The 15,472-nt window shown below is 39.2% G+C and overlaps 1 protein-coding gene across 1 annotated transcript in view; it reads left to right on the top strand.

Moving 5' to 3' along the window:
• Ap4e1 (adaptor related protein complex 4 subunit epsilon 1) overlaps window positions 1–15,082 on the top strand; it is a 64,803-nt gene extending 49,721 nt beyond the window's left edge. Inside the window, exons 17-21 of the mRNA XM_087911236.1 lie at window positions 3,820–4,078; window positions 5,376–5,897; window positions 7,708–7,892; window positions 9,664–9,821; window positions 12,223–15,082. Coding sequence (XP_087767362.1) covers window positions 3,820–4,078; window positions 5,376–5,897; window positions 7,708–7,892; window positions 9,664–9,821; window positions 12,223–12,383 — 1,285 coding nt within the window. The 3' untranslated portion in view covers window positions 12,384–15,082. The remainder of the gene's footprint in view (window positions 1–3,819; window positions 4,079–5,375; window positions 5,898–7,707; window positions 7,893–9,663; window positions 9,822–12,222) is intronic.
• Window positions 15,083–15,472: the final 390 nt, after the last annotated feature.

Here is a 15,472-nt window from a genome sequence, read left to right as displayed (position 1 = left end):
ACAGAGATCCACCTCCCTCTGCCTCCTGAGTGTTGGGATTAAAGGCATGTACCACCACCCCCAGCTTGTACCTGGAATGGAATGGAGAGAGAAAGTCATGTCAGTGACAGCTTCTGCGAGAACGACCTTTCAGGGTTGTCCTAAACTGGGCTAAAATGAGGGGTCAGGACTTCATAGTGTGTGTGTGTCTGCGTGTGTCTGCGTGTGCCTGCGTGTGCCTGCGTGTGTCTGCGTGTGTCTGCATGTGCCTACATGTCTACAGATGTGCACTGTGGAAGCCTGAGCTTGACTTTGGTGTCTTCCTTGATCACTTTCTTCTTTATTTATGTAGACAGGGTCTCTTACTGAACCTGAAGCTCACTGTGACAGTTTCCATAGCCTGGTTTTTCCAGGTTTCCTCTGTTTCTGCCTTCCCTAGTGTAGGGATTATAGCACCTACTTTGCTTTTTGTAGGGGTGCTGGACGTTCAAAATTCAGTCCTCTTGCTTGCATGACAAATGCTATCCACTGAGTCATCTTCCAGCCCAGGCTTTATCCTTCTGGTCATCAGTCACTGAACAGGCTTTACTGGGAGGAGCTTCCTCTTTGGTGAGTTCTGAGATGAGCTCTTCCTGACAGAAGTTTCCAGTAGCTGGGTCTAAATGGGGCAGCGTAGTACCTGCTTGCCTTCAAAGAATGAAAACCCCAAACTAAATTGAATCCTAAGTTTGAGTACTTTTTTTGTAGATGAAAAAAATCTTTTGTTAAAGTAGACATGTAGGTAGTGTATCCTCTTTGGTATTCACGCATCCTCTAGAGTCGCTGCTTCTGAGCATCCTAGAGATGTTTAGATCTTCCCGTGGTTCTTAGGACTGCTCAGATCTACCTGTGGCAAGGACAACCAGGTTTCTTCTGAGGACTTATTAGACAACTGGGGATTGTCTTTTAAAAGTACTTAGAAAAACCATTTGATACTTGCAGTGGCTAGATTTAGATGTCAGCTTGCCACAACCTGTGAAGAGATTCGGTGGAGGAACTGTTTAGATCGGGCTGGCCTGCGGGCATATCTGTGGGGTTTCCTGATTGCTAATATAGGAAGGCCTAGTTAAGTGTGTGGTGTGCAGGGCTGCTGTCCCTTGAGCAGAAGGGAGCAGTCAGTACGGGGCGTTTCCTTCTCTCTGCTCCTGACTGTGGGTATGCTTGGCCAGCTGTCTCAGTTCTGTTGCTGCAATTATGAGCTGTAACTAGGAATTGTATGCCAGATAAAGTCCTGCCTCCTATAGGCTGCTTTTGGTCAGAATATTTTCTCTCGACAACAGAAAGGCAAACAGTATGTGAAAAGTATAAAGATATTTCTTACTTTTCCCTAAAATCTGTGAGGAGAAGCTGGGCAGTGGTGGTGCACGCCTTCAATTCCAGCACTTGGGAGGCAGAGACAGGCAGATCTCTATGAGTTGGAGACCAGCTTGGTCTACAGAGTGAATTCCAGGACAACCAGGACTACACAGAAAAACCCTGTCTCAAAAAAAAAAAAAAAAAAAAGTGAAGAGAAACAATCCACTCCTTGTATTCTTTATTAGACTCTTTTTTTTTTTTCATTTTGGCCATGTACTGCTTAACAGTATTACCTCTTTACAAAATATAAAATATAATCACCTATAAACCAAATGGTCATGGTTCTAACAGATCACGGGGAATGATAACCAGTCTACAACTGGCAGGGTGGATCAGCAGGTAAAGGTGCTTGTTGTCAAGAGTGATGTTCTGAGGTCAATCCCCAGAATCCACGTGGTAGAAACAGAGTACTGACCTCCAAACATGTACTATATACACACAATAAGTAAATACATATATTTTTTAAAAAAACTTCTAAAAGTCAGTATAAATATTTTTGAATTTTTAAGATTAATTTTCCTATTTTGTAGTATAAATTTCAAGTGCTACTTTGAGCCATGACAGTGATGACTAAATGAGCTAAGATGCTGAAAATGGTGAAGTCCGTGTAGCTTTAAAAGTGTTGGGTAGGAGTTCTTCTCCCACCCTAGCTTTGGTAGGCGTGCCTGGCAATGGAAGCAGTGTATGTGTAAGGTGTTCAATATGATGAATATATTTGCATTGTGAAATGGGTACTTTTGAGTTAATTAACATAAGAGCAATAGCAGCGTTCTGTGGCTGTTCAGTCAGTGCTGATGGCTGTATCAGTCACTGGTAACTCGTGGACTCATAGCTGTAACTTTGACATGTAAATCCATACTCTTTTTAAATTTTAAAGAATGTTTATGTGTGGATGATTTTTCTGAGTGTATGTCTGTGTACTGTGTGTATGCCTGGTGCCTCCCGATGCCAGAAGAGGTATCGGATCCTCTGGAACTGGAGTTACAGGTGGTTGATTATAAGCCACTTTGTGGGTGCTGGGAATCAAATGTGGGTCCTCTGTAAGAAAGAGCAGCCAGTAAATCACCCTCTTAATCACTAAGCTAGGTACCTCTCTAGCCACTGAGTTCACATTCTTAGTTTGATCCTAGATATCTTTTTTGTTTTTTTAATTTATTTTGCCTATATATCTTACCTTGGGATTTTTGGGCTGAGTTTCTGCCTTCAAACCAATGCTTTAAAAAACTCAGGTACTAAAAAGTTTCTGGGGGCAGGTGAGGTAGCTCAGTAGGTGAAGGCACTTGTTATCGTGCCTGGTGACCTGAGTTCCACCCCCTTGACCCACATGGCAGATATGTGCCCACATACACAAAATAGATAGGAAATGTAGTTAAAGAAAATTTCTGGGCCTTTCAGGTGTCTCAGCAGTAAAGGCCCCTATGTTCAGACCTAACAGCCTGAGTTCAGTCTTCAGGCCCCACATGGTAGGAGAGAACAACTCCTGCAGATTGTCCTCGGCCTCCACACATGGGCTGCGGCACCTAAATAAAACATATGGCATGGAAATAAATAAATAAGTCTGATGAAAAATACAGAGAAGAGTTTATCCTCTTTTCCAGGCTAATCTTAATATCATTTTCATAAAAATCAAATATATAATCACATTAATAAAACATTTTGGGTTAAAAACAAATTTATATATTGGTGCATATTTGATGTTTTGCTTTCAGTGGATTATAAGATGGAATTTGCTTATGAATTACTGTTTTATGATTGAGGTTGGATCTCCCTATGTGGCTAAGATCTTTTATCTTGGACCATCAAAGTCCAAGGTCAAGATGTCTTTGAACAGTAAGTAGTGAGGAGCGAGGAGCGAGTCCACAGTCCTTCTCTTCTAACTTACTCAAGTAAATTAAAATTAAATGTTATGAGATTTTTAACCAGATCTAGAGTTCTGGTGCTTTAAATTATTTTGCTAGAGGGAAGGGGGAAGTTAGTCTAATGAAAATAAATTTTAAAAATCTAGGATTCCAGGCGGTGGTAGCTCATGCCTTTAATCTGAGCACTCGAGAGGCAGAGACAGATCTCTGTGAGTTCGAGGCCAGCCTGGTCTACAGAGTGAGTTCCAGGACAGGCTTCAAAGCCTCAGAGAATCCCTGCCTTTTTGTTTTGTTTTGTTTTGTTTTGTTTTTGTTTTTCGAGATGGGGTTTCTCTGTAGCTTTGGAACTTGTCCTGGAACTAGTTCTTGTAGACCATGTTGGCCTCAAACTCACAAAGATCCTTGCCTCTGCAAGAATTCCTGTCTTGAAAACTCAAAAAAAAAAAAAATCTAGGTTTTTCTTACCTATAAAATTAGCATAAAAGCTGTTTTTTAAAAGATCAGAGCTTATGTGTTTTGAGGGGAAAAATGTATCAAGGATCTACCTGGTCAGCAATTATTTAAATTGACTTTTTAATCTCTTTAGGACAAGTAGCTTGAAGCTGGAAGGTATAAAGAAATTATGGGGCAAAGAGGGCTATCTCCCCAAAAAGGAGAGCGGAACTGGTGATAAAATGGAAGTGCCGCATGTTCCTGGGGAGGGTGCAACAGTGGAGAATGTCAGCCAGGCCACAGCCAGAAAGGACCAAGCTCAAGGCCTCACCCAATCTACAGAGGAGAAAGAAAAGCAGCTGTTGGCATCCTCGCTGTTTGTTGGGCTTGAACCAGAAAATACAATCAATTTGGTAAGTTGTCTGTTACATTCCTGTAAGTATCTCTGCTCTCTGCTGGTAGCAAGAACTGGATTTCATCTATACATGGTGTGAGGGAAATGCCTCCCATAGCTCTTACAGCTGTCATCTTTCAGTTCTAGAGCTACCAGTGACATAGTTTTGTTTTTTAATTTTATTTATTTATTATGTATACAGTATTCTGCAGGTATGCTTGCAGGTCAGTAGAGGGCACCAGATCTCATTATAGATGGTTGTGAGCCACCACGTGGTTGTTGGGAATTGAACTCAGGACCTCTGGAAGAGCAGCCAGTGTGCCTAACCTCTGAGCCATCCCTCCAGTCCCAGTGACATAGTTTTTATACCACTGAGGTGACAGCATCCGGTCCCCTTGAGTAAGTTATTTTCTGAAGTCTAGTCTGCTAACACAGGTCCAGGGTCCACATAAATTAACAGGAATGACCAGGGTGAATGAGAGAATTCTCTGAGGGCAAGGGGAATGATTGGAGATCGTCAGTAATAGTGGTCTGTGTGTGGGCTCTGCTTGCATAGACCTGATCAGACTGTTCTTCACTTAGGTTAGTGGTGGCAAATTTTATGGAATGTTTTTCTTCTGTATTTTCTGGTCAGCCTCTGATTTTTGTTATTGAAGTCAAACCAATTTTTCTTCTCTGCTTACTAACATAGATCATGAAATCAAATTATTATAGAATATTAAAATACAGTTTAGGTCCCCTTTGTAGTCAGGGTAACTTAGGAGTCTATAATACAGCTCTGGAAACAAAAACAAAGCTAGGTTGTCCAATTTTATAATGTAGTAAAGGATACCAAACAACATTATTTAAAACTACTACAACTGAGTTCTGACCTTATTTTATTTCCTTTTCTAAGTTTATAGGTGTGACCTTATTTTATTTCCTTTTCTAAGTTTATAGTTTTTAAAAATGTTTTTGTTTTTGTTGTTGTTGTTGTTTTTTCAAGACAGGGTTTCTCTGTGTGACCACCCTGGCTGTCTCTGTAGACCAGGCTAGTCTCGAACACAGAGGTCTGCCTACCTTTGCCTCCCAAATAACTGGGATTAAAGGCAAGCACCATCGTGCCTGGCAGTTTATGTTTTTTAAGTCAGAAGTAAAATTTAGCTGATAACTTTAAGAATTTTAGGGTTTTACATTTTATTTATCTGAGTTTTGCCAATCTTTGTTTTATAGATTCTTAGTGTTAATATATTGTTCATTTGAGATTATAGAAGATATTTAAAGCTCATGACTAGTAAAATAGTTTTTTGTTATATTACTATATTTTATTCTTGCAGTTGGGAAAAGCAGACCTCGTGTCTCACAAGTTCAGGAGGAAATCAAAATTCAAGGTAGCCCAAAGTGACAAGACACCCAGTGCTCATAACCCTGCCTCCTCCGCCCTCAGCTCTGTATCAGCTGTGGCCTGTGGGGATGACGACCATCTGAGTGCTTTGACTAGAGGGGACACCGAGCTCAGTGCAGGGCTCTTGGGTTCTGGATCTCTGTCAGAGCTGCCCTCGGTTGAAAAACTCTCAAGTGTCAGCTCGCCTGCGCCTTCTTTGTTTGCTGATAACAACATGGAAGTTTTCCACCCCTCTTCATCCTCCGCAACTTCAGCTGCAGCCTCTTTGTTGGAAGAAACTCCGGAGCGTGGGCATTCAAGTCTCATGGAAGTCTGTAGTAATGACACGGTGTCAGTGTCTTCTTACAAAATTTGGAAGGATGATTGTTTATTGGTGGTCTGGGCAGTCACTAGTAAGACTGACTCAGAGGTGACAAATGCTAAGTTAGAAATTTTTCCTGTGGAAAACTTCAAGGTAAGACAATGGGTAATTTTTCTTTTCTACCTTAAAAAAGTGACACTTACTTAGTACTTCTGCCTTTGCCTCCGGCACCTTATGAATTTATTCCATATCCTTTTTTCTTCCTTAAATCAGGGCTTAGGATACACTACTCTAAAGAAACAAAGGAAGCCCAATAGTACTGTATTTGAGAGGGCCATAGATATATAAAGTGAGTTTCTGTAGAGCATAATGAGGAATGTAGATGGTGCACACCTTTAAATCCAGCACTCAGGAACAGAGGAAGGAGTCCTGTGAGTTCCCGGACAGCCAGAGCTACAAGTGAGACCTTGTCTCAAAACCCCAAAATCAAACAAAGAATATAGGCTTCTTTTTGGTTTTTTGAGACAAGGTTTCTCTGTAGCTTTGGAGCCTGTCCTGGAACTAGCTCTTGTAGACCAGGCTAGCCTGGAACTCACAGAGATCCTCCTGCCTCTGCTGGGCTTACAGGCGTGCACGTCCACCGCCCGGCGAATACAAGCTTCTTATACTGCTTTGTTTTTGAATCTTGCTACTGTGCCTTACTTGCCATGTTACACGGTCAGGTTTCTTAAATGCTTTTACTTGTTTCTTCCTGTTGAAAGCAAGGATATTAACGTTATGTTCCTGTAAAGAATTGACTAGTTTCCTGAGCAGTGGTGGCACACATCTTTAATCCCAACACTTGGGAGGCAGAGACAGGTGGATCTCTGTGAATTCAAGGCCAGCCTGGTTACAGAGCTAGTTCTAGGACAGGCTCCAGAGCCACAAAGAGAAATCCTGTCTTGAAAAACAAAAACAAACAACAACAGCAAAAAGCTAGAATTGACTAGTTGATATCTGTAGAATGCTTATAACATTAAATGCATATCCTGTGTTCTTGGTGTTTCCTGATTTTATTCTATGATCTCTATTCATGTGTTCTCTAAGGGCTACATTTGATCTTGTCATATTCATTGAAATTAACTTTTCAGGTTATTTAACAGAACCAAATAGAGCATTAAAAAAATATTAAGGGGTAAACATATACAGTTTCCTTCTTTCTCCGTGTATTTTTTATTCTATGCTCAGTACTTGGGCATCATTTTCTTCCACAGCTCCGAAAGGGTGCTATGGCAGCTTCTCAAAGTTCATTGTCTGCATTGTTGTAAGTGTTCTTGGCACAGCTGTGACATTTGATAGGCATGTGTCAGAAGGCTAACCATTTCTTTCTGTGAGCTACATACAGTTTGTTGAATGAGTTATTGTATGGTCTATTGCCCAGGGCAAGAATTCTTGAGTACATATTAAAAAACAAAGAAATGTGTCTGAATTCTACCAGTACAGTTTGAGTAGGGATGGAGAGAAAGAAAGGAAGGCAGCTGTATGATTGTTATAAATCTTCTAGCTTAAGAATCTGGTGGTAGCCAAGCAGTGATGATACACACCTTTAATCCCAGCACTCAGGAGGCAGAGGCAGGCGGATCTCTGTGAGTTTGCTGATAGTCTGGTCAAGTTCCATGGCAGTGGAAGGGGGACGGGTGCTACACTGAGAAACCCTGTCTCAAAAAAAAAAAAAAAAAAGAGGTAGGAGCTATGGAAGAATCCTTACTTAGCACGCAGACACTGCTTCCCGAGTGCTGGGATTAAAGGCATGCACCACCACAGCCTGGCTGTTTAATGAATTTTTGTATGTTGTTTCCATAATGTCATTTGTCAGTTTCCCACATTCGTGTACTTTAGTACTTTATTACTTAAATAGTATTTTGCTATCCGTATAACAGTGTAATGATGCTTTCCTCAGTATTTTTATTACTTTAATTTACAGATCATTGAGCAACCTGGATGCTGTTTGCCTGGGATAGAAAGCACCACATCCTTTCAATATGGTGTGCAGATGGAAAACCCTTCTGTAGAGGGGACTCTCTGTGGTGTTATAAATTACCAGATGATGGATGCACATTCTCTTCAGTTGGAATTTTCCATGAACTTATCATTGTTAGATTTTATTAGGTAAATATCTTCTGGCATGTTTAAGTTATTCACCCATTATGCCCTATTCCTCTTTTTTCTTTCTAACTAGAGACACTATGATAGCTATTAGGGAAGATAAGAATTAAATATTGGGGGCTGGAGAGATGACTCATCGTCTAAGAGCACTGGGGGCTCTTCCAGAGGTCCTGAGTTCAATTTCTAGCACCCACATGGTGTCTCACAACCATCCGTAATGAGATCTGGTGCCCTCTTCTGGCCTGCAGGGATACATGCAGGCAGAATACTGAATGCATAATAACTCTTTAAAATAAAGAATTAAGTATTATACAGTCTTGGGTTAGAGAGTTGACTCATTGACTTCCAAGGCTTCCAGAGGACTAGAGTTGGGATCCTAGCACCTGCACCAGTGGCTTACAACTGCTTGTAACTCCAGCTTCAGAGAATCCACTACCACACCACTTCGGCATCTGTGGAGTTCTTGCATACACATGCTCATACACAAATATGTACTACATACACATAAATAATATTTTAAAACCTAGGGAGGTTGTTTGTTTGGTTTGGTTTTTGGAGACAGGGTTTCTTTGTGTAGCTCTGGTAGTCCTGGAACTCACTTTGTAGAGCAAGCTGGCTTTGAACTCACAGAGATCCTACTGCCTCTGTCTCCCTAGTGTTGGGATTAAAGGCATGTACCACCACTGTCTAGTTTGAAAACTTTGTATTCTTATAAATCAGGCATGGTGGCTCATGCTTATAATCCCAGCAGTCAGGAAGCTGAGGCAGGAGGATTGCCACCTGCTTAAGCATAGTGAGTTCTAGGCCAGCCTGGGCTACAATTTAAGTCTCAGCCCCTTTCCACCCTTATTTCATAATTTGAAGAAGCATTATATATATTTATATATATATATATATACACATATACATATATATATAAACACAGTTTGTACATAATAAATTCTGTATCTTTAAATGTAGGGTTTTTAACTGTACAATCAATATGTACTTATCACAGAAATTCAAATGTTATAAGAATATAAATAGAATATAAAAGTTAGCTGGGTGGTGATGGCACACACCTGTAATTCCAGCACTCCAGAGGCAGAGGCAAGCAGATCTCCCTGAGTTCGAGACCAGCCTGGTCAACAAGAACTAGTTCTAGAATAGGCTCCAAAAAACAAAAATAAATACATAAATAAAATAGAGAATATAAAAGTTGTCTATAATTCATCCCCTAAATGTTCTTTGCCTTCATATAATTATTTCAACGTCTCTCTCTCTCTGTGTGTGTGTGTGTGTGTGTGTGTGTGTGTGTGTGTGTGTGTGTTGACAGAGTCTTAAGTTCTTTGGCTAATTTATTTAAAGTTCTTTATATTAATTATCTCGTATACCACTTTGTCAGAAATTTCGTTATTCCCCAAATCCAAAGTGTGAAAGTGTGTGTGTGTGTGTGTGTGTGTGTGTGTGTGTGTGTGTGAGATAGAATGGTTTCTATCTGAGAATTTGTGAAGTTATTTGGTAAAATCATGTTGGAGGGATTAATATCTAAAAAGAGACAAAATTGAATGAATTCTTGAAAGGAAAAGTTCAATGTAATATCTTCTGCTCTAGTAACTTCATCAGGTTGGAAGATAATGCTCAGTATTCTAATCATACCTGGTTTAAAAGCATAAAGCTCTTGGAACTCAAATTTATCGTGACTATATTTAATTTCCATGAGTCATATAGAATGTGTATGTTCAGCATCATTATGTTCTTAACAACATAAACTAATTTTTAAAATTATTTTCAGGCCATTAAAGATCTCAACTGAAGACTTTGGCAAACTCTGGTTGGCCTTAGCAAATGATGTGAAGCAAACTATAAAAATATCAGAGTCTCAAGTTGCCTTGGCTTCTGTCCTAACAGAGCTGCAGCAGAAGCTGGGACTTCATGTCATTGACGTCGTAGGTGTGTAGAATTATGAAAAGGCAGCCCTATGTGAATATGGATTTTCTTTCAGGTGTCATGCTTCTTAGAACTATGCTTTTTTTAACATATATCTTTAAGATAAGTGTGTTTTCCAGGCTGTATTAAAAAAATATTTGATTTAAAAAATTACAGTGTATAATTAACTATCATTTAGCTTTTGTTTTTCTTTTTAACACTTTAAACATTTCTCCATTTGTGTGGAGTAGGCCTCAAATCCAAGCAGAAAGTGGTTGATGAGTCAAAATAGTGATGTCTCTATTGGATGAGACAGCACCTTTATCCTGGCAGATCAATATTGTCATAAGCAGTGTCCACACTACGTGAGACCGTGGACACCTTTTCTCCCCAGCATCCTGCTGGGCCTCTTCTAGCACATTGGTTGCTAACCACCAGGGAGGAAGCTTCCAGATCACTTCAGCCTTATCAGTGTGTGACATCTAAAGGGTGTCGTGTCTTCAGTAATAGTCTTGCTGCCTAGTTACAGTGAGTCATAAGAAGCAATGTTACCAACCTCCATTGCTTTGGAAGCCTCTGGAGCCTCCTGGTCTGCAGCTGCTGTGCTAATAATATTCTGCTTCTGGAAGCTGGGTTTAGAACCGTGCGGTGTCTAGTAATAGAATTCTCTATCTTGGCAGGATACTTCTGCTCCAGGTTTTAAGAAAATTATCGTGTCAGGCATGGTGGTGCACTCCTTTAATTCCAGTGTGGGGAAGGGTTCTAGTCCAGCCTGGTCTACAGAGCTAGTTTCAGAACAGCCAGCATGCTCACACAGAGAAACCCTATCTTTAAAAAAAAAAAAAAGAAGAAGAAGAAGAAGGGAAGGAAAGGAAGGAAAGAAGGAAAGAAGAGAAAGAGAAAGAAAAGGGAAATTGTATCTTTTAGTTTGCTTATAAAGCAGTAGGCTTCAATGTGGGTTTTTCTTCTTGTAACATTAATTTTGATTAACCTTGGTCATTCTGACTGGGGTAAGATAAAATCTGAAAGTAGTTTTAATTGACAACTAAAGATACTGAACTTTTATATATACATATATATTTCTCAGCCATATGTATTTCTTTTTATGAGGACTCCATTTAGTTCTGTGTTCCAATTTTTAATTGGTTTGTTTTGATCTTTTTTGTTTTGTTTTTTTGTGTATTCTAGAAAGCAGCAATTTCCAGATAGGATTTTTTTTTTACCTATTCTATAGACTACCTCTTAACTCGATTGATGGTGTTCTTTGCTATAAAGAAGCTTTTAACTTTTATGTGGTCCTTTTGGTCAGTTTCTGTTCTTAATGCCTGTGCTACCGAGGTCCTGTTCAGAAAATCCTTTTCTGTTCTTATGTGTTCAAGTGTATTTCCTGCTTTCCTTGTCACATTAAGGGTATCAGAGCTTAAGTTGAAATCCTCGATGCAGTTAGAATTGAGTTTTATTCAAGTTTGTAGTAAGGATCTGATTTCATTCTTTTACTTGTAGCTGCCATTGAGACCAGCACCACCTGTTAGACATACTGTATATTCTCCAATGTGTATTTTTGGCTTCTGTGTCAAAAATTGGGGGACTGTAGGAGCATGGCTTATTTCTGGGGCCCCAACCTCATTGTATCGTGCATGTCAGTTTTATGGCAGTACTGTGCCGTTGGTGAGAGTAGAGTATTGAAGTCGCTGTGTTGGGTTTAATCTGGGGTTATAGATTTAGTAGTATTTCTTTTATCAAATGGGTTGCACCAGCGTTGGGTAAATTTATGTTTAGACTTGTGATGTCCATTTGATGGGTTGTTCCTTTAATGGGTATAAAGTGACCATATCATTTCTGACTAGTTATTATGCTATTAGAATATGTTACTCTGTATAAATTATGGTATACTACTATTTGGCATTTTATATATTATTATATACTATTAGCCTGTTACCAAGCACTTGGGGCACTTCCATCTTTTGTCAGATATGAACAATGCTGCTGTGGATATAAATGTTGAAATACCTGTGGATATTATTTCCCTCAGTTCTTCTGATCATATACGTAAAGTGGAATTGTTGAATCATATATTTTTGGGGTTTTTTTTTTGATAAATCACTAGATCATTTATATAGCAAACATATATCTTTTTTAGTAAGCAAGAGTTCATATCTGTCCACATCTTCAGAATACTTCTGCATAGATAGATAGATAGATAGATAGATAGATAGATAGATAGATAGATAGATGGATGGATGGATGGATGGATAGATGGATGTTCTTCCAAACAAGTGCTATCTCATAATTTTGATTGGTATTTCTCTGGTGATTAATGACAAACATCTATTCATGTGCTTATGGCCCATTTGTAGATATTCTTAGAGGAATGTCTATTGAAGTCTATTTTATTAAATAGTTTTCCCTTCTTGTTCTGTCGCAGGCAATGAAGGGCTGCTGGCATGTAAACTGCTCCCATCCACCCCCTGTGTTCTGCACTGCCGAGTGCACACTGGTGCGGTGGCGCTGTGGTTCCGGTCCTCCTGCTCTGCTCTCCCAGACTGTTTATCGTGCCACTGTCAGAAGGCGATGGAGACATCCTAGCCCTGCTCTCTTCAGTTTACTTTCTCACATAAATGGTTTACATTTATAAACTTACCAAAGTACAAAGAACTCATGGTACTTCTGATGGAAATGGGGATTATTGTAAGGTTCAGTTTATGTATTTTCTTCTTGATTTCTAATAAGGATGATCCCCAAGAAACCGTGTCACTAATTTTTTTACTCAGGATTGTACAGTGTGTTTGGGTCTCCCCAAATGACCTAAGCTAATGTTATAAAATGTAATGATTTATATATCACTTAATGTGAAGGAATTGAAAATATTTATTTTGTTATAAGTGTTTTATAACAGGTTTATTCTAGCATTAACTGACTTCTAATACAGCCGAGACTCAGTTCTCTTCTTTGATGCAGGGACACATGAGATTGGCTTTGGAATGTGGGGTTTGTTGTGGGAAAGGTGTGCTCTCAGTTCTGTTATTCTAGGTCGTGTTAAACTCAGATGGCCTAGCACATCTAACGGTTATAGGAGATTCGTGAGCATGCTGGGTATTGGGCAGATCCAATCTGCGGTTTTGAGTTTTTTTACTTTTTAACTTGTTATACTTAATTTTAAGTAATTTGGCCATAAAGTACATCTGTTTGCTATTATATCTGTTTAGCAATTAAATTCTGTGACCATACTACAAATGGTCAATTAATTTTTTATGACTCTTAAAACTACTAGTATTCAGTGGATGTAGATGCAGTAGTGACCATGTAAATATATTGTTTTCATGTTATATTTGTGCATATAAGGCCTCTGTTAATAAAAGAAGATGTTGTGCCTCGTATTATGATGGGCCAAAATCCTGAGATTGTATATTAACTGAAATAGTATTTTATAAAAAACTTATGGTGCTGTGGGAAATATTTATTTTACCCTTTCTGGTACTTCACCATTGAAACTATTCAGGTAATACAACCTTTAAGTTGTTACATTAATTATTCTAGCTCGCAGGACTGGCTGTCACCCAGGTCAGGCACTCTGGGTTTAGGTTATCTCAATACTTGCTGATAAAGATGCTAATGAGCCAGTAGATCTCAGTCATCTGTAGTTAGAGCAAAACAAATATAAACAAATATAGTATTTTTAAAATTAATTTTTAGGTTATTCATTTTAAAATGTAACATTTTGTTAATTTCTCTTTTAAAAAACATATATTTAGCTGTGTGATGGTGGCATATACTTTTAATCCCAGCACTCCAGAGGCAGAGGCAATAGGAGCTCTGTGAGTTCAAGACCAGCCTGGTCTACAGAGCAAGTTCCAGGACAGCCAAAGCTACACAGAGAAACCCTGTCTCAAACCCGCCCCCAAGAAACTCACAAAAATTAAATAAATAAACAAGTAAATAAAAACCTGCAGTTAAACCTTGCTAAAAGAGAAATAGGTGACTAGAATTTCCTGTGTACCAGGTTTCTCCCTTTGAGTAGAAAACCAGACACATTATCAGCCTCAGCACTTTCATGATAAAGGGATTCCAGAGCAGCCAGCTTCGTGTTGCCTTTCAGCAGCCCTCCCTGCTCCTTACTTAGCCTCACTCTCACGGTGACAGAGCAGGGCAGCATTTGGTACAGGAGATTCTCCTTGGTGTGTGCTTTCAGGTATTTATGTGCTACCTGAGGTTGGATCGGTTGGGGAGGGGGTACAGTATCTAAACTCACAGGGAGAGCAGTCCCAAGAGAGCATAGTTTTGTTTGTTTTCTGCTACTTTATTAAAAGGTATGCTCGTGAGAGCAGCAGTAATTGTCATGAGACATGCTTGACCTAAGAAACCGCTTAATAGTGCATATGCAATGGTAGGTTTGGGGTTCAGGGATAATTTTAGATCTGCCAAAGGGAACATAGTGTCACTTTTGTTCTTTCTGGACCCACTAAATAAAATGTAAGGTAACAGGGTTTTACTGAAATGTTTAATGATGTTTACAACGTTTATGAATTTGAAAACTAATGATAGTAATAGAAAAGAGTATCTATTTAAAAACCTTGAGCCAGTATATATTCTATCTAAACTCATTGAAGTATGTTCTGAATCAGTCATCATCAACCTTTTTGCATTGTGGGAGATATGATCATAAAGTAGGGAGAATTTTAGATCTAGTCTCTTTACTTTATAATCACAATTCAGCCAATAAAGGTAATATTGGGAGACGGGCTGTATGCTTCGTGCTAGGATGGATTGGCAGCAGGTGTGAGGCTGGGGACACAAAGGAAAACAGGAAAAGCATTGAGAGCAGCTGAAAGGATCCCCAGGAATCATCCCCAGAAGTCAGCAGAAAAGCTGTGTGGGTGTGAGAGAAACCCAGAAGGAGCTGAGCATTAGAGGGCTCTCATTAGAGAGCTCATGTGCCAAGCTTGCCAAGCGCTGCATTTGCTCTGCAGGTGAGTGTTAGCAAAATTCTCCTAAAATCCTCCAGGTCAATTGTGTGAAACTGCAGTATTTTAATTTCATTTTACTGTTGATTCTTATTTTCTATGGATAACCATGGTCTTCGTCGCATGGTAAGCCACTAGAAGTGCACTGAATCTATTCATGTGTCTTGAAGCTGTTTCCTTGTCAGAATTTTAGGGCAGAACAATGCAAGTGAATAGCAACTTAATATGCTTTTTTTTTTTTACTTTGTTTTGGCATTGAACTCTGTAATTTTAAAAACTTCAATTGAATGTATAATAAAAATATATCTATGCTTTTCTGGGTCATATCTTCTTTATAATTTAAGTAGATGAAAATTATTTAATCAGTATATCTATATATATATCCCTAAATACACAAAACCAACTCACTCAGTCTGTATCATGTTACTTGTATTTATGTTCTTGCATGTGTATTGTATGTACATGTTTGTGTAGCTGTGTGCATACAATCATGTAAGTGTTCATGTTTCAGGAGCCCGAGTTCAAGATCAGTTTTCTTCCTTACTATCTTAGTAGTTTTTAACTTTTTTAATAATATAAATTAGGCCTGGCGGTTGTGGCTCTCACCTTTAATCCTAGCACTCAGAAGGCAGAGACAGGTGGATCTCTGTGAGTTCGAGGCCAGCCTGGTCTACAGAACGAGTTCCAGGACAACTAGGGCTGTTACACAGAGAA

The sequence above is a fragment of the Myodes glareolus genome, chromosome 10, assembly GCF_982192425.1.
Source record: "Myodes glareolus chromosome 10, mMyoGla1.1, whole genome shotgun sequence".
NCBI lineage: Eukaryota > Metazoa > Chordata > Mammalia > Rodentia > Cricetidae > Myodes > Myodes glareolus.
This window is presented reverse-complemented; position numbering and strand designations above follow the sequence as displayed.